Source organism: Pan paniscus, chromosome 12, assembly GCF_029289425.2.
Source record: "Pan paniscus chromosome 12, NHGRI_mPanPan1-v2.0_pri, whole genome shotgun sequence".
In the NCBI taxonomy this organism is placed as follows: Eukaryota; Metazoa; Chordata; class Mammalia; order Primates; family Hominidae; genus Pan; species Pan paniscus.
Genome location: NC_073261.2, coordinates 124,937,386 through 124,955,314, shown reverse-complemented (window position 1 = coordinate 124,955,314; position 17,929 = coordinate 124,937,386). Strand labels below are relative to the sequence as shown.

Genomic DNA, 17,929 nt, shown 5'->3' with positions numbered 1-17,929 from the left:
AGACCGAGTTATTTTTAACAAATCCCACAAACATAAAAACAGTCATTACTGGAGTTTCAGGAATCTTCCAGATTCAAACATGCTAACTGACTGTCAATATCCCCAGGTTTGGGATGTGAGCATATTTGTTACCATAAATATAAATGAAAGTAAACCTAAAATGGAAGACTTTAAGCACAAAGGCTTAACACTGAATACATGAAAAGCAAAACTGTAGTGGCTGTTTGGTGCCTTTGTTATAGCCACTAGGACATTAAGGACAACTTGGGAATGGCAACCCCTCAGCAGGACTGAGCTAAGGAGCCATGATGGGGCGTGCTTCCTCACAGTGGTGTGCAAACCGGGGTGGATACAGGCAGGCTGGGGTATCGGGCAGGTGCAATGCTCACAGCTGTGTGCAACAGCGCATGGGGCTGGGCTGATGTTGGATGAGCTCTCATATTGTTTGGTGGCCTGGTGCAATGTGGCCAGCCCTCTAGGACCATTTTTCCTCATCTGTAATTACAGGATAATCTTAAATCCGTTCAAGCTGAGGCTCCCAACTGGTCACATGGTGGGGACTTGGATAAACTTAAAGCATGTGATAGCTTAGGAATAGATGACTCTTTTGCAAATACACTTTGCTCACTCATCTATTCCATCTCCGAGATTCTAGAGTGTCATGATTAGAATTGTGGGTGGTGATAAATTGGTTTCACCAGAAAAACTGTTGCATGAAACTCAGTGGATGCCAATCAGATGCCTTCCGGAAACTTTGTCAGAAAACATTTGGGAAGTTCACTAAACACATGTAAGAATCTTTTGGTGAATGCTTTGACAAACAAAAAACCACAGGCACAACTCATTTTATGCTTTGATTTATTGCACTTCACAGATACTGCATTTTTTCTTTTTTTTTTTGAGTTGGAGTCTCGCTCTTGTTGCCCAGGCTGGAGTGCAGTGGCGCAATCTCAGCTCACTGCAACCTCTGCCTCCCCGGGTTCAAGCGATTCTCCTGCCTCATCCTCCGGAGTAGCTGGGACTACAGGCACCCGCCACCATACCTGGGTAATTTTTTGTATTTTTAGTAGAGACGAGGTTTCATCACGTTGGCCAGGCTGGTCTCGTACTCCTGACCTCTGGTGATCCACCCACCTCGGCCTCCCAAAGTGCTGGGATTACAGGCGTGAGCCACCATTCCTGGCCCACAGATACAGGTTTTTTTTTTTTTTTTTTTTTTTTAATTAAAGGTTTGTGGCAACCCTGTGTGGAGCAAATCCAATGGGGCCATTTTTGTAGTAACGTGCTTACTTTGTGTCTCTGGCACATTTTGGTAATTCTTGCAATATTTCAAACTTTTTCATGATATCTGTTACGGTGATCTGTGATCAATGATCTTTGATGTTACTATTAATTGCTTTGGGCCCCGAATGGGTTATTCTCCCTCTCTTCAGACTTCCCTATTCCTTGAGACACAATAATGTTGAAATTAGACCAATTAATAATCCTACAATGACCCTAAGTGTTCAAGTGAAAGGAAGAGTCACATGTCTCTCACTTGAAATCAAAAGCTAAACATGATTCAGCTTAGTGAGGAAGGCATGTCGAAAGCTGAAATTGGCCAAAAGCCAGGTCTCTTGTGCCAAACAACCAGTCGTGAATGCCAAGAAAAAGTTCTTGAAGGGAATTAAAAGTGCTACCCCAGTGAACCCACTAATGATGAAACACAAATAATAAGTGAGACAGCCTTATGGCTGATATGGAGAAAGTTTGAATGGTCTGGATACAAGGTAAGTCAGACACAACATTCCCTTAAGCCAAAGCCTAACACAGAGTAAGGCCCTAATTCCATTCAATTCTGTGAAAGCTGAGAGTGGTGAGGAAGCTGCAGAAATAGACTCTGAAGCTAGCAGAGGTTGGTTCTGAGGTTTAAGGAAAGAAGCCGTCTCCACAGCATGAAAGTGCAAGGAGAAGCAGCAAGTGCTGATGGAGAAGCTGCAGCAAGTTCTCCAGAAGCTCTGAGATCACTGATGAAGATGACTACATGAAACAACAGATTTTCCATGTGGACAAAACAGCCTTCTATTGGAAGAAGAAGCATTCCGGACTTTCATAGCTGGAGAGGAGAAGTCAATGCCTGGCTTCAAAGCTTCAGAGGACAGGGTGACTCTCTTGCCATGGCTGGTGCAGCTGGTGACCTTAAGTTGAAGTCAATGTTCATTTACTTCTGAGAATCTTCAGACCTTTAAGAATTATGCTAAATCAACTCTGCCCGTGCTTTATAAATGGAACAAAGCCTGGATGACAGCACATATGTTTATGGCATGATTTACTGAATATTTTAAGCCCACTCTTGAGAACTACTGCTCAGAAAAAATCAATTATCTTCAAAATATTATTGCTCATTGACAATGCACTTGGTCATGCAAGAGCTCTAATGGGGATGTACAAAGAGATGAATGTTTACACAACATCCATTCTGCAGCCCATGGATCAAGTAATAATTTTGACTTTCAAGTAAGAAATCATTTCATTAGGCTGTAGCTGCCATAGACAGTGATTCTTCTAATGGATTGGGGCAAAGTAAACTGAAAACCTTCTGGAAAGAATTCACCACTCTAGATGCTATTAAAATATTTATGATCCATGGGAGCAGGTCAAAATATACACACTAACAGGAGTGCCTGTTAAAAAAGTTGATTCCTGCCCTCATGGATAACTCTGAGGGGTTTAAGACTTCAGTGGAGGCAGTAACTGCAGATGTGGTGGAAATAGCAAGAGAATTAGAAGTGGAGTCTGAAGATGGGACTGAATTGCTGCAATCTCGTGATCAATCTTGAATGGATGAGGAGTTGCTTCTTGGGGATAAGCAAAGCGAGTGGTTTCTTGAGATGGACTCTACTCCTGGTGAAGATATTGTGAACACTGTTGAAATGACAACATAGGATTTAGAATATTCCATAAGTTTATGTGATAAAGCAGCAGCAGGGTTTGAGAGGACTGACTCCAATGTTGAAATAAGTAATTCTGTGGGTAAGATGCTATCAAACAACATCCCTTACTACAAATAAATCTTTCATGAAAGTAAGGCTAAACCAATGCGCTAAGCTTCATTTTGTCTTACTTTCCAAAATTGACACAGCCACCCCAACTTTCAACAACCACCACCCTAATCAGTCAGCAGCCATTAACACCAACACAAGACCCTCCACCAGCAAAGAGATTACAGCTCACTGAAGGCTCAGATGATCGCTCACTATTTTTAGCCATAAAGTATTTTTAAATTAAGGTATGTACATTTTTTAGACATAATGCTTTTGTGCATGTAATAGACCATAGTGTAATGTGAACACAGCTTTTATTCGCACTGGGAAACCAAAAAAATTGTATGACTTGCTTTATTGAGATAGTCACTGATTGCGGTGGTCTGGAACTGAAGCCACAATATCTCCCAGGTATGCCTGTATTTATGTCATTTGACATATAATTTTGCACACCAGAAACAGGTATTAAGTGTTAATAACAAAAAGCAATAGGAATGTTTCAATGCATTCTACATATTATTAAAACAAGATACGTATGGTTAACTTTTGCTAGTTTTGCATTAGGCATTTCATTTAAATTAAAATTGGTATATGGCACTCATTCCCTCGTGACAGAAAAGCACCTAATTTGTCTTGTTGATTGAGGAGTGTTCATCCCATGTTCATAAACATTCCATGAAAGCAGCTCAATTTATCATTCTAATTTTGAAATGATTTGGCAATTTTAACAACATAATATTTAATTTTCGTTAATATTTCATTTTTCTCCTTACATAGATGAGTAGTATTTTTTCCAGGCCCTATAAAGATACCCTCAGATCCATTCCAGTTTCCTTTAGAGCAGCATCCTCTCTCCCACCCAACCACAGCCTGAGGGGCTCAGCAATTGTCACATGTCATCCCCGACTTCTGGCCCCAGAGCCACACATAGCTCAGGCCTGGAAAGGGAGTGTCTGTCTTCCGTGCACCGTGCCCTCCTGACCTGCGCTCTTGCTTCTGGAAAAGCATCTGCCCATCTCAGACACCTGGGTGTGTGAATTGCTTGTACACTCCTCTCTGACAAAGAAATGTCCTTCTCCACAGCACCAAGATTCCAGGAGACAAGGGCATTTATTTGCCAGAGGTTTTTCCCAAGAGCTCACTCCCACCTGCCAAAATTCAGTCGGGTTAAAGCATCCCAGCTGCTTCGGAAAAGGAAGTCAACTTTATCTAATACCTTATTTTTAGTAATTTTTTCACATTTAGTCACAAAATGATTAGTGACTAGGACAGTTCTGGGGCTTCTTCCTGGACCTACCTCCTTCCCTTCTCAGGCTTTTGATCTCACCTGGAAAAGTTTTAGCCTCATGTACTGGTTTCAGGTAAAAAAAATAAAGCCATTCTCCATTTGAAAATGTGACCCATTTATTTGAACTGAAAGGCATCATTACAAAGTGCAAACATTTCTTTGGTAATGAACTGAATACAATGGTCATAAAAAAGGCATTTGGCTGTTGGAGCAGTTAGAAAAGTAAATAAATATGTACATTCCACTCCTGTTACAGCCATCCCGCACAGTGGCTGCTAGACACGCTCACCCAGGCACTGCCCACTGTTCTGATTACAGAGAGTATCAAACTGGTGATTCCGCAGACATTTTGGTTTGAATTACAGAATTTTTTTTGGTAAATCACAGTCAGCTTCCCCCTTTGGCTTAGACAACACAATTCCTTGTGACTGGCCCAGACCGCACATTACGCAGGTGTGCTGCAGGTGTGCCGCCTCAGCACTGCGACCACGAGGCCTCCAGGGAATGGAAGAGGCACAGAACACTCCCAGAACCCAGAATCTGCTGTCATCTGAGTGCCTGAGCAACTTACATAACCATCAGCTTTTAGACGAACTTGCACATTTCCTATTTGACAGAAATCTCTTCCACAATTTGGTCACTACATTTGACTTGCTATTTCAAAAGAAGTCCACATGTCATGAAACACCAACCAATTTTTATCAATCACTTACCAATATGAGGTTAAGAAGTTAAGACAACCATTTTTACAGATAAAACACATGAATCCAAGGACCTTCCTCACAGCTGAAATGCTGCCTCCGCCGCAGCAACTTGGCCGGCCCGTGCTGGAAGGGTCTGGGTGTCTCCTTGGGAGGATGTGCACCTGGAACACGGGTTGTGCACAAATCACACCAGGCACTGTATGCGCCCATCCTGTCAGAAGGAAGCTGGCCTCCCCCACCCCATGGAAGCCTCGACGCCATACCCCAGTGCTGGACACCTGCCACCCTGAACCGAAACAGCCCCTGACCTCAGGGGCTCCCTCCACCACCTCAGCTGGGCCTTGCTGCGGGCAGGTGGCCTGGACCGTGGTGCCTCGTGTGCCCAGCACTGTGCCTGGCACATGGTGGATACTCAGGTCAGCGTGCTGCACTGAAGCTGTGTGTTCGGGGAAAGGTTGCTCAGAACACAGATCGCTTAGTATTTAGAGAAAAATGGAAGGTTTTGGTCAATTAAAGAGAGACCATGAGGTATGAGAGTTGATTTTCACTGACGTCTAAAAGAACTTTGCATAGTGGAAATGGTTTTTCTGCCATATCTAATACCTAAAAAATGGACACAATTTCATAAAACATCATGCATTTTAAAAATACAAATGAGGTATAGGGATTCTTTTTTTTTTTTTTTTTTTTAACGCACTCACACAACCTGAAGTTAGACAGTTCCCGACACTTGAGCTCCTCCTCCCTTGGGAAGAGCCATCCGGAGGCGGCTCTTGTTCAGGACGTGGACGCAACCAGGGCCGGCTGGGAGCGGCGTTGTCAACACACACGCTTGGCCCTCGGCAGGTATCAGATACACAATGGGATGAAGGAGGTTTTTTCACATTTGGTTCACAACTAGGCAGTATGTGTGCAAGTGACAGCTGAAAGCAAACCTGTTTCTAAATGTGGCTTATGAATGTTCTAATCAAGTGTGGAAGGAGCTGACACACGGAGAGTCACAGGCTATACAGCTGCTTCGAGCAGCGGGAATGTTTGTCTTGGGATTAGATGCTGACGTGTGGTGAAATGTTACAGAGAGCCCAGAGGAAGGAGGAGTTCAGAGGTTCCCAGGGAAGAGGCCGGGGGCTTGCACTGCACCCCCAGACAGTGTCCCTGTGAACGCTCTCATCAAAGGTTCTGTTCCATTTGCCAAACACCAATTTTCTTTTTAAACATAGCTTGTGATGGAACCCCGATTTCGGTGAGCCCCTCTGGCAGCTCCGAGACTCACCCCACCTGCGGGTGACAGGTCTGCCGGCTCCTGGCATCTGAACAAGGCAAGGCTGACATATAGAGGTATCCTGCTTTATTTAAAAAGAAATGGTGTTGGGAGGCAAAATCAATTTAGGCGCCTAAATGATTCAACTGTGCAATTTAATAGTAGCACCAATTTTTCATTTTAAAAGAATTAAATAAAAACCTGAGAAGTCTAACATGAAGCTAGGACTCCTGCCTGCTTCCCTTCAGGCACCTGCTGTGCCTCCTTCTCCGCAGATGCTCTGGTTGGAAGCCTCCTGCACTGCCTTCTGTAACAGCACCAGCTGGACGTTGTCATGAAATGTCACGAGTTCTGGGTGTTTCCTGGTCTGCAGCCCGCAGCTCCCTGCCATCGGCCACCCGATCTCACGATGGCACAGCAGACAAACTCTGAGGAGCCTCCCAGGAGCCTAGGGCTTTTCCTCCGCCCTCTTCTGTAAGCAGACGGGACAGCAGGCCCCTGGGATGTTCACGGGGACAGCACAGGTGGCAGGGGGGCAAGCTTCCACGAAGCAGGTGACCTGCCCGTCCTGGAGAAGAGAGACGGAGCACAGCCTGTCAGCTCTCGGATGGCCTTCAGGTGAGCAAAGCCTGTCAGCTCCGGGACAGGCGTCAGCCACGGCCATGAGTCAGGCCTTGCCCCGAGGCCCCTGCCTTGCCCGCTGTACTTGCCCTGTGGGCATGGATTTTGTGGTTCTCTTAGGATTTCATAGTTGCAGACAGGTAGGAGTTAATGGGAGCCCCCATAACAAGTCTCCCTGAGGCTCCCGTCCCACCCTTCCGTCCATGCCCATGGTCCTCTCACCCTGAGGGGCCAAGACCACCAGCTGGACACATCCTCCCACCTCACACCTGGATCCCCTTGAACTGTGTCTGGGGGTGGGCGTTGTCAGGAAGCAGGATGGGACTAGAGAGAGGGGGGAAGGGACAGGGCTTTGCTCTTCCCCGGTCTGCCCTTCCCAAACCTGACCAGCTCAGGGACACCGATGCGCGCCCTCTCCCAATGGCCATGGCAAGTGAGGTGCCCGGGCTGGCGCGCTGTCCTCACCATCCTGCCTCCTCACACTATGCCCCAAGCTTTCCACGGAGCCTGGTTCCAGCCAGATGTCTGTCCACTGCCGGCACCAGGGCACCCTCCACCTGCCACCAGTCTCCCTTTGCAGGGACTCCAGTGGCCTCTGTAACACCCCCAGCCCTGACTGGAGATGGGACAGGGCCAGTGGTGGGCAGGTCAGTGTTTACCCACCAGCTCTGCAGGGAGGAGCTGATCTACCCCATTCATGGGTTTCCGTGGCATGAGTATTCCTGCCACAGCTGGTGGGAGGTGAAGCCAGTGCACACAGGCAGCCCCAGGTGGCCCCGCACAGAGTAGGGGCTGCCCGCCCTCTGTGGGGTGGACCATGCTGAGGTTCTGGGCCTCCTAGCACGTCCTCTGTGCACAGAGAGCTGGGCTTGCCTGGTGCTTCCATAGGAGTGAAGGAGGGATGGAGGCCGGCACAGGTAGGCGGGGAGGGGCCTGGCCCTGACGTCTGGGCCACCCACCTGAGTGGTCACATGGGACTCTCGGACTTGCGTATACCTTAGGACATGAAGATAGAGCCCCCCATACTCACTTTGCATTCACAAATGGTGCATGCATCCTTTTTCCACTTGGTGTTGTTGGCGTGAGATTCGCCCCCGGCATCCACGCACTCTGTGGTACTGAGCCGTGATTCAAGTTTCTTTATCTGCAGCAAAGCAAAGAACATTCATTCATTGGGCACTTCAGAGTAACAGCTTGGCTCTTGTATTAAAAGATGTTATTTCACTGAAAATAATGCCTTAAAATAAACAACATTTGAGGGGAGTATTTCTGAAGAACTTTTACAGAATCTCCAACCTCCTTATTAGACTGGCGGGGGCTGACCACACGCCCCGATGGAAGACATTCCCACCACCGTGCTGTCAAAAACCGTAGTCACAAAGGCGACGTTCTCAGAGGACTGTGGGAGCAAGATTCAACCAGATGACGAGAACGTCCTGCACCTACACTTCCACCAGAACGAACGATGATCACTCAGAATCCCCAGAGTCAAGTCTGCCTTATTTTTCGAGTAACAACACCACTGGCTTTTCTCTGGAAGCACGGGGCCCCATAACAAGGTGACCTTTCCAACCGCTGTGCCGTGCACAGGGGTAGCAGAAGCCTCCTGGAAGGGTCTCCTTCCTCAAACCCTCTCTTGCATCTTGCAGGGCCGGGGGGCAGACAGGGTGACAGTGGCCGGAAATGCCTGGGCCATGAGGTGACCTTGGGAAGAGGCCACCCACAGCACAGCACCAAGCTGCAGCAGGGACCCTGCACTGCGGAGGGTCCAGCAATCTCCACGAGTGAGGGAAAAGTAAACTCGCACCTCATTAAAACCATCCTGATTTGGAGTTTTCCATCCCTTGCATTTGAACCTAAACTGTCTGTGATGTCTGAAATGAACACAAATTATTTATCATAAATATCCCAATTCTTCTAATAAGCCTTCTCATAAAGCATGCTCAGCCACAGGTAAGGCTGTCTGATGATGGCTGTGAATAACTTCAGCAAGCCACCCACTTACTCATGTCAATTAAAACATCTTCTTTAATCTCCTGTCAGCCATAAGTGTGTGGTCCCCAACCTGTGCAGCAGCAGTGTCTCACCTATGCACACATCATGCTGAAAAAGGTGGACGTCCCCTCACCGTACCATCTGCATTTCATAATGACAGCTGGACATCTAGGACCTAACTAGCCAAACAGTTACTCACTTTGGGAAATGCCTCAGATACGGCTTCTAAATGAAAGCCATCTTTCCTGCATGCCTCATTCATTAGCAACTGGCACTTAAGTTATCAAAGCTTAGAACTTTCTAGCTGAAACCATGGGAAAAAAAAAAAAAAAAAAAGGAAGCCTCAGGAACAGTGGCACAGGGGCCAGAGAGCACTTAGGGGTGGCAGCCAGGACGGTCTGCAGAGGTTCCAGGTGACCTGCATGTCACCTCTGTGTCTGCGGCTGACCTGCTTTAATTCACAGCCAGAGAGAAGCAGTGACCACGCCGGCCTGTGTGTGCCTCTGCAGTCACCAAGATACACGAACACCTCTGCACACATGGGGTGCAGGGAAATGACCACAGATGGCACACACCCTGTGCTGTCAGCAGCTGCAAAATCACAAGGAACATCCACATTTCTCAGACCCAGCGCTGCCACCCAGGGAGCTGCCCGTTCATCCTGAGGGTGGAAGGAAGTCCAGCATTGTGGACAGAATCAGCAACATGGGAGGGCACAGGGCGTTGGTATTTGCCGACACAGGTGGGGTGGCTGGTCCCCCTCTGCCTCTGCTATGCTGTCCAGGGTCACCTGTGCACAAGGCCTGCCCTGAATGACCTTGGGGTTGACAGACCCCCCTCCCCAGTAGACCCCCCTAGGGCACCCAGGCCCCAGCACGGACCCCAAGGGTCAGCCTGGGTTTGTCTCTGCTTCTCTCCTAGTGCCAGGTGGAGCTGAGTGAACACTGCATGCTGTCCACTTGGGCAGCTGCTGAGGGATGTGCACCTGGTCTCTAGGCTGCAGAGGGAGGAAGACCTGCCACACGCTGTCCACTTGGGCAGCTGCCAGGGGATGTGCACCTGGTCTCTAGGCTGCGGAGGGAGGAAGACCTGCCACACGCTGTCCACTCTGACAGCTGCCAGGCGATGTACACCTAGTCTCTAGGCTGCAGAAGGAGGAAGACCTGCCACACGCTGTCCACTCTGACAGCTGCTGGGGGATGTGCACCTGGTCTCTAGGCTGCGGAGGGAGGAAGACCTGCCACACGCTGTCCACTCTGACAGCTGCTGGGGGATGTGCACCTGGTCTCTAGGCTGCGGAGGGAGGAAGACCTGCCGCACGCTGTCCACTCTGACAGCTGCCTGGGGACTTGCACCTGGTCTCAAGGCTGCAGAGGCAGGAGGACCTGCAGCTGCACGGGATGAGGGGGCAGGCACAGGAGTAGTCAGGGTACCTCTCCCTGTGGCTGGGGGTTACCTTGGGGCTACACTAGGAGATGATGGAAGTTTCTCCCAAACCTAAGGGCTAAGAGTCCTGTGAGTAGGAAAGGAGCTGTGCTTACAGATTAAATGTGCTGCAGACAGCCAGGACCTGCGCACCTTGGGAATCCCATCCACACCAGCGGAGTGAGGGCACTTCCTTTTATTTAGCCATAGGTCTCAATCTCCACCCCCTTACGTAAAATCCCAGAGATAACCCCCACCACAGGCACTGAAGAAAGCAGAAGTAAGTTCCTGGGATAGGAAGGAGAGGACAGAACTCATTTCCACAGAGCGCCAGAGAAGAGCCCCGTCTGAAAATCCCTGTGGTCGTACCACAGACACCAGGACTTTCCTCACACCCAGAGAGGCTGGATCAGTTGTGGAGGGCTGACCTGGAAGTGCCTCCTTACCATGCCCTGGGAGAGATGATTCAGAGTTATTCCTGAATAAGAGGCTTAAGAACAGGACTTCATGTCTGAACTCTCCTACAGCATCCTAATCCTGTGTTCCCTCCAGCAAGGTCACCTGGCTGGCAGTCCCATGGCCGTGACACAGATTGCCCCTGCCTGGTGACCCCCATCTGCTGGGAAACCCAGGGACACCAGTGGCACATGGCCTGGCCCGACCCAGCGTGCAGAAATGACACCCCCAAGGCTCCAGGGTCTGGGTCCCGTGTGGGCAGTTGAACAGCTGCCTGGGAATAAAACGCTATACCCAGAAGGTTCGGGCAGGGCTGTGCTGCTGTGGAATCTTGGAGTGGGGGGACACAGGCCGCCAGGCACCTCACCTGTGTTCTGAGGTCTGTGATGGTCTTCTGCATTTCCAGAACAAACTCTCTGAAGTCATTTGTCCCAGGTGCATCTGAGCGTGTGCTGAAGGCTGAGGTGCTGTTGCTGAGATGTTCCCCCTGTCTCCCAACACTGTGGTGAGGGGAAAGGAGGAGGAGGGAAATATAACCTCGGCAGCTCACGCCGGGTCTCATTTCAAGGTTTCCTGGGTGTGCACCGCCCCTGATGCTCTGAGCTGGGTCTCATTTCAAGGTTTCCTGGGTGTGCACCGCCCCTGATGCTCTGAGTGGGCAGCACAGCAGGACGCAGGCTGCGGCCTGGCCCCCAGTGCCCTGGGACGTCCCTGCCAGGAACCATCCTCGCCACAGGCCCACAGCAGGATGCCGGTCCTGCTGCCCGACGCCCGCGGTGCGAGGGCCCCTCTGCACATCATTTGACCTCAGAGACCACCATACCTGGGTATTTTCCGTGGTCTTGTTTTCTTGGTCGGCTTGTCCTCCTGGTAGCTGAACTCAAGAGACCGTCTGCCTCGGAAATGATAGGAAAAGGCATTGAACTGCCCCCTGGTCCTACAGTCTAAAATGGAAGCACAAAGCAGAATGTCAGCTCTGAAGGCTCTGACCTCGGGGAAATTAAGCACATCCTGCCAACTTTGAAGTCTTCACTGGCTGCCCGTGGAACAAACTGTGGCACATTTCAGTGAGGCAACCTGGCAGCTGGTCTGCGGCTCCTACCCTCTCCTGGTCTGAGGGGCCAAGCCTCTCTCCACCTGTGCCCCAGCCCTCATGACCTCCTGGTGCTGGCCGCCCTGAGGACAGCTGGGCACACTGAGGAGGCCCACCACGCCATCTAACCACACCCTCGCGGAGTTCCCTCCACCCACAGATGGAGGCTCAGGCACTCTGCCTCAGAGATCAGAGTCTGCTGTTTCTGGGGGTCCCTCCCCGATGGCCAGGTGACAATCTGCACTCTGGAGTGCCTTAAAATTATGCTACACTCCCTACGTCACACTGCCAGCCCCACTGTCAGACAAGAGGCGGCCTGACCCTGCTTCTCCTGAATGTAGCCCGAACACCTCCCTGCCTAGGTGTGGCTTCCTTCTCAACCTGTGGTGGACTGAGAAGCCCTCAGTGCTATGCCTCACCTGAGCCCCGGGTGAGTGAGGGGCCCTCAGTGCCATGTCCCTCCTGGTCCCCGGGTGAGTGAGGGGCCCTGAGTGCCGTGTCCCTCCTGGTCCCCGGGTGAGTGAGGGGCCCTCAGTGCCGTGTCCCTCCTGGTCCCCGGGTGAGTGAGGGGCCCTCAGTGCCGTGTCCCTCCTGGTCCCCGGGTGAGTGAGGGGCCCTCAGTGCCGTGTCCCACCTGGGCCCTGTGGACACACTATCTAACGAAGTGATGGGGTGTTCAGTCTGTCTTGTACATCATCCCCACCCAAGAAAGCTGTGGCAGAGCACGAAAGTGAAGGGCAAATATGGACCTTTGCAAAATGCTAATGTCTCAGGAAGCCACTGGAGTAGAAATTCTATGAGAAGAGAAGAGGCACGTGCAGCATACACCTCAGACCCCATGCTAGCTTTCCTGTCTCCCTTGAAGGGCGGATGGCTCCTTCTGGTCTAGCATTTGTCTGACTGGCTGGAAGAGTATCTTCAAGACAGAGACCTAAAGCTCCCTCTGCCCCCACAGCGGAGCCCATAAACAGTCCCACTGAATGTGTTTATTTCCGCAGTTAACTATACAGCTTCTGAGTAAACCCAGCTGGCTGGACCCCTCGCTTATTCCACCCACAAATCGTCTCAGGAGCAGAGAAGAGCAGAGTTTCTTAAAACTTCTGGGCACACAAATACATCATAAAACAGCAGCTGCCTCCCAGACTACCGCAGCCCCTCCCAGCAACACCCAGGGTCAAGAATGAGCCTCACTGGCAGGTGGCGTCCACCCAGGGCTGTGCAGGTCTGGGGTGGGTCCCTGGTAGAATTACAGGGCGACAGGGAAGCAGCAGGGCCAGGACGCGGTCCCAGGCACTGTGGGGTCCCTGCCAAAGTGCACACCAGCCCCAACCCCAGGACTCTTTGATGGGACCTCTGTCCCTCCAGGATGGCCGTCTCTTCCTCACACCCCAGGGCACGGCTGGGCCACACCTGCTCAGCGGCCTGGCCTGCACCTGCTCTGTGCTGCCCAGGCTGGCCAAGCCAGGAGCAGGCTGGCTTCCCAGACCTAGTGCAGACCCCACACAGCACTTGTTGTAGGCATCAATGAAGCAAATGATGAAAAGTTGTAGCTCAAAGACGTTCGCTTTAAATGTGTCTTTTTATTTTTTTATTTTTTTGAGACAGTTTCACTCTTGTTGCCCAGGCTGGGGTACAATGGCACGATCTCAGCTCACTGCAACCTCTGCCTCTTGGGTTCAAGCGATTCTCCTGCCTCAGCCTCCCATGTAGCTGGGATTACAGGTGCCCGCCACCACGCCCGGCTAATTTTTGTATTTTTGTAGAGACGGGTTTCACCATGTTGGCCAGGCTAGTCTCGAACTCCTAACCTCAGGTGATCCACCTGCCTTGGCCTCCCAAAGTGCTGAGATTACAGGCATGTGCCACCGCCCAGCCCCCAATGTGTCTTTTTAAAAAGTTTAATTGAAAAGTAAATAGCAATTGACATTTGGTTCTGTCAAATCTGAGTTCTGTTTTCATATTTTTCTGCTGTATTTAGATATGGCTTTTGGGGTAAAATAAAAACAGGTAAAGCTTATCAAGTATTCTCTAAGCTGTGTCAGCTTAAGGCCATGACTGGTATTTTAAGAGGGAAAAGTGTCCGGAAGAAACAATGTCAGCAATTGCTTCAGCAGCTAAGCCTCTCCCACAGTGCCCTGAGAGGAGGAGGGGCTTGTAACATGAGGGGAACAAAGACTGGCTTTAAAGATGAAGTCTTTCAAAGGACTTTGGATTTTCTTAGCAAAAGAACAGAAAGCCTGGCTGTACTTCTTAATAAGCAGCTAACAGGGGCCTGGTAAAGTTATCAGAAAATGGGTTTTTGTATCATTGGCTTTTCCTAATCATTTTCAAGAGAACAATTTTCTACAAACAGAACAAATTTTCTACCATGCTTGTAGAAAAGCATTTTGAATTGGATAAACCAGTGAGGATATAAAACAAAAAAACAAAACAAAACAATAAAACAAAAAACAGATATAAGTTTCCAACAGATGTAATAACAAGCATGTAAATAATTTGGAAAATTGGGTACCTAGCAAGCATAATTTTATTTTTTATGTGAATTCTCCTATCATATATACTTCCATGCATGTGTGTGTGGGTGGTGGGGGGTGCAGATGAGGAGGCAGATGCAGGATTAGATCACACACACCCCACACACACCCCACAGGTACACACACTCCACACACACACCCCACAGTCGCACACAGACACACAGGCACGCACTCTCTTAGAAGAAGCTGCTAAAACACAGCTCTATTATCAGTGCAGATTTCAACGCTTACTAAATTAAATAAGATCTTGGCCAGAACTATTACTTCAGGAAAAATGAGGTGGTGGAGAATATGTGGACAGTGTCTGTACTTTGTGTGTCTCTTCTTAAACTACCAAGTGTCCACAGACACCACAAGCTCCACAGATTGCCGGGTGAGGCCGGGATCTGCCCCACCTCCCGGTCACGCTCACCGCAGGTCCCCAGATCTCCTCATTGTGGTGGGCCCTGCTTCTCTCACCACAAGAGTGAGTGCTCCACAACTTGGGTTCTAAACATCCCCAGTTGGGTATTTTATGGGGATCTGATCATAGTTTGAATAAAGCCAAAATTATGTTCAAATTAGTAATGGAAATGGAGGTTAACCAAGACTGGGAGTTAGGAATGCGAAGCAGGAACTCAGCCAGGAGAACCATCGCCTCACACAGCAGGCCACTGACGCCTCTGCAGGGAAGACGGACCTGGCACTCCAGGGCACGAGTGCCGGGGCTGTGGGACTGATATCAGGGCGTCCCTCAGCTACAGGCCCCCCGCGCCAATCATGAGACCACCTCCTACCTGCAGGGCTCCTCACGAGATATTTGATAACATCTATCTTCAGTCACTTATGTTACAGATATTTACAACATTCAGATTAATTTTTAAGAAAACCTGATATATTTGCTATGCTTCTTCCATATTTTGATTTTCGTCTTTTATCTGGCTACACAAGTACTGGAAGCTAGACATACATTAGGCTTTAAGGAAAAATTAGGGGCACACCTTGCTGAAGTCTGGGTTTCTGTTTCTCTTAGTGTTTTAGTTATTCTGAATGTTCTCCCACAGCACTGCCAATTCCTCAGAATCACCAACTTTGTTTATATTTTTGGCTCCGCAGTCCATCTCAGCATGGATACAGCACAATTTAAATCTAAAGCTGAATATTTTGTTTTCAGTTTTCAAGATTAGGATGACATCTGCAGGTAATTAAGCACCCGCCAAGCAGTCACCAAAACCAGGGATGAAAAAGGAACAGACATGGTGCCCCTGGCACGCACCTTCACAGCAGTCCTGCCACACCCGGAGGTCCACCCTGGGGATCTCGTCACAGCTGCCGTAGCCGTGAGGGAACTCCGCCACCCTGAACACGTCGCTCTGCACCCGGGTGATGTTGTCCGCGTTGTCGCATAGGATCCTGGCCAGCGACGTCTGCTTGATCTGAGTCAGCTGGGCCGGGGAGAACACCCCAGGGTTCTCATACCACAACCTGGATCCCCCAAAATGAAAGCAGGATCAGAGAAGGGCAGGAGACTCACAGGTCACTAGGAGCTGAGTTAAAATCTCCCCTGCTTAGTTCACAGCAATACAGAAACCACTAGGTTTGATTAGGTGTCACTTAAAAATGGACTCACACACTGCTCACATCCCCTACCCCATAACAAAACCAAAGGCAGACAATCTGGTGTAAAAATGACAGTGTTGGCCAGGTGCAGTGGCTCACGCCTGTAATCCCAGCACTTTGGGAGGCTGAGGTGGGCGGATCACGAGGTCAGGAGATCGAGACCATCCTGGCTAACACAGTGAAACCCCATCTCTACTAAAACTACAAAAAATTAGCCGGGCGTGGTGGTGGGCACCTGTAGTCCCAGCTACTCGGGAGGATGAGGCAGGAGAATGGCGTGAACCCGGGAGGCAGAGCTTGCAGTGAGCCAAGATCGCGCCACTGCACTACAGCCTGGGTGACAGAGCAAGACTCTGTCTCAAAAAAAAAAAAAAAAAGAACGACAGTGTTAGCTCTTCTGACTAGCAACAAAGACGATGGGCAACTTTAAAAAAACAAAACAAAACTGGCATGCCAGTTATTTCAGGTCTGCTGAAATAGTTTGTAATAGGTAGGGTCTGCCTTTCCACTACATTAAAGTAAAGTAATAACAGTAGACTAGAGATAAAACAAAGATCTTGCCCGAAGCCCAAACTCCTCTGAAGTCCCACAGTGGTTTAGCTGTATGGACTGTCCAACAGGTTTACAGGAACAGAAATATTCCTATAAATGAAGGGGTGGGAAAAGCATCATTGAACCTGGTGTGGTTGAGTTTTGAGGCTGCAAGGACATGTAAGCCCAAGGCGGTGCACAGAAGACACCAGGGCCTCGTGCCTCCCTCAGTCTCAACCAGGACAGCTCTTCTCCTCTGGAGTCCCTAAGAAGGTGGCTTAGGAGTGTGCTCCCCTTTCTGGCGCACGTGCTCACCTGTCCCCATCTCGCAGGCGCTTGAACTGTGTGCTGAGAAGACACATCAGGGTGGGGCCCAGCCGGCTGCCAGGCACCAGGTCCTCCACCACGAGCGCCGGAAACAGGTCGATGTTGAGTGTCGAGCCATACAACCTAAAAAATAAAGAGAAAACTGAAATCTACCTAACAAAGCTGCACATGGTAAAAAATACAGCAAATATAAAAACAGTTCTTTCTTTCTATCACTATTTTACATTATTTAGAATTCTACTTAACAAAGAAAATATTTACTTCTTTGCTGCATCTCTCCACAATGCTTTAAAGGATTTTCCCTACTTTCTATTATATATGTGCGACACACACACACACAAACGCATTTATTATAACAAATTTAGAAAAGCCAAGAAAACATAAGGAAGAAAATTTAAGCCACACCTTTTCCGACTATTCAGGGATAACCACACTTAACATCATAATGTATACTCTTCCAATCTTTTTAAAATAAACATATGAACAATAAACTATATATAGCTAAATGTATATAGTTTATTGTTCATGTGTATTTTTAAAAGTATATACATTTTTAAAGAATAACATTTGATTCTACTATATATCGAAAATATATTTGCCATAAAGAAAATATCTGCTAAGCAAAGATAGGGCAAAAAACTTAGGTTTATGTGTTCAAGAACAAACATTTTCATCGACTTCTTCCAATTCCTTAGAAATATAGGCTTATAAGCAACATGTCACAACTTCTACTACGAATCAGCTAATCTCATCTTAGAACTCGACTACGCAGCAGATGATGCCTGTTTCAACTGCTATTCAAAGCTCTACTCGATTTTTAACATATATATATTCTATAATTCTCACTGCCCTTTTCTACAAAACTCAAATCAGTGACCACCAACTGAACCCTAGGATCAAGACAGATTTTGTTGCTTACTGAACAGGATGCACACAGGGCTGTGTCCTCACTGGCCATTGGTCTTACCATAGAATAAACACAATTTTATGTAAACTAGCATTTAGTCTTTCAAAGACAAATTGTCCCTTTTTCTTCTAAGTTCAATGACATTCAGGTTGAACTTCTAGCTCT

General features: G+C 48.7%; 1 protein-coding gene across 2 annotated transcripts in view; it reads right to left on the bottom strand.

Moving 5' to 3' along the window:
* Window positions 1-4,409: 4,409 nt before the first annotated feature.
* The window catches only part of PXDN (peroxidasin), a 115,423-nt gene continuing 101,903 nt past the window's right edge, over window positions 4,410-17,929 (bottom strand). For both annotated transcript variants that reach the window (XM_008959512.5, XM_003807406.6), the window contains 6 exons: window positions 16,846-16,980; window positions 15,656-15,864; window positions 11,597-11,717; window positions 11,141-11,273; window positions 7,928-8,041; window positions 4,410-6,844 (listed from right to left, as the gene is read on the bottom strand). In XM_008959512.5, the coding sequence (XP_008957760.3) occupies window positions 6,725-6,844; window positions 7,928-8,041; window positions 11,141-11,273; window positions 11,597-11,717; window positions 15,656-15,864; window positions 16,846-16,980 (832 nt within the window). In that variant the 3' untranslated portion in view covers window positions 4,410-6,724. The remainder of the gene's footprint in view (window positions 6,845-7,927; window positions 8,042-11,140; window positions 11,274-11,596; window positions 11,718-15,655; window positions 15,865-16,845; window positions 16,981-17,929) is intronic.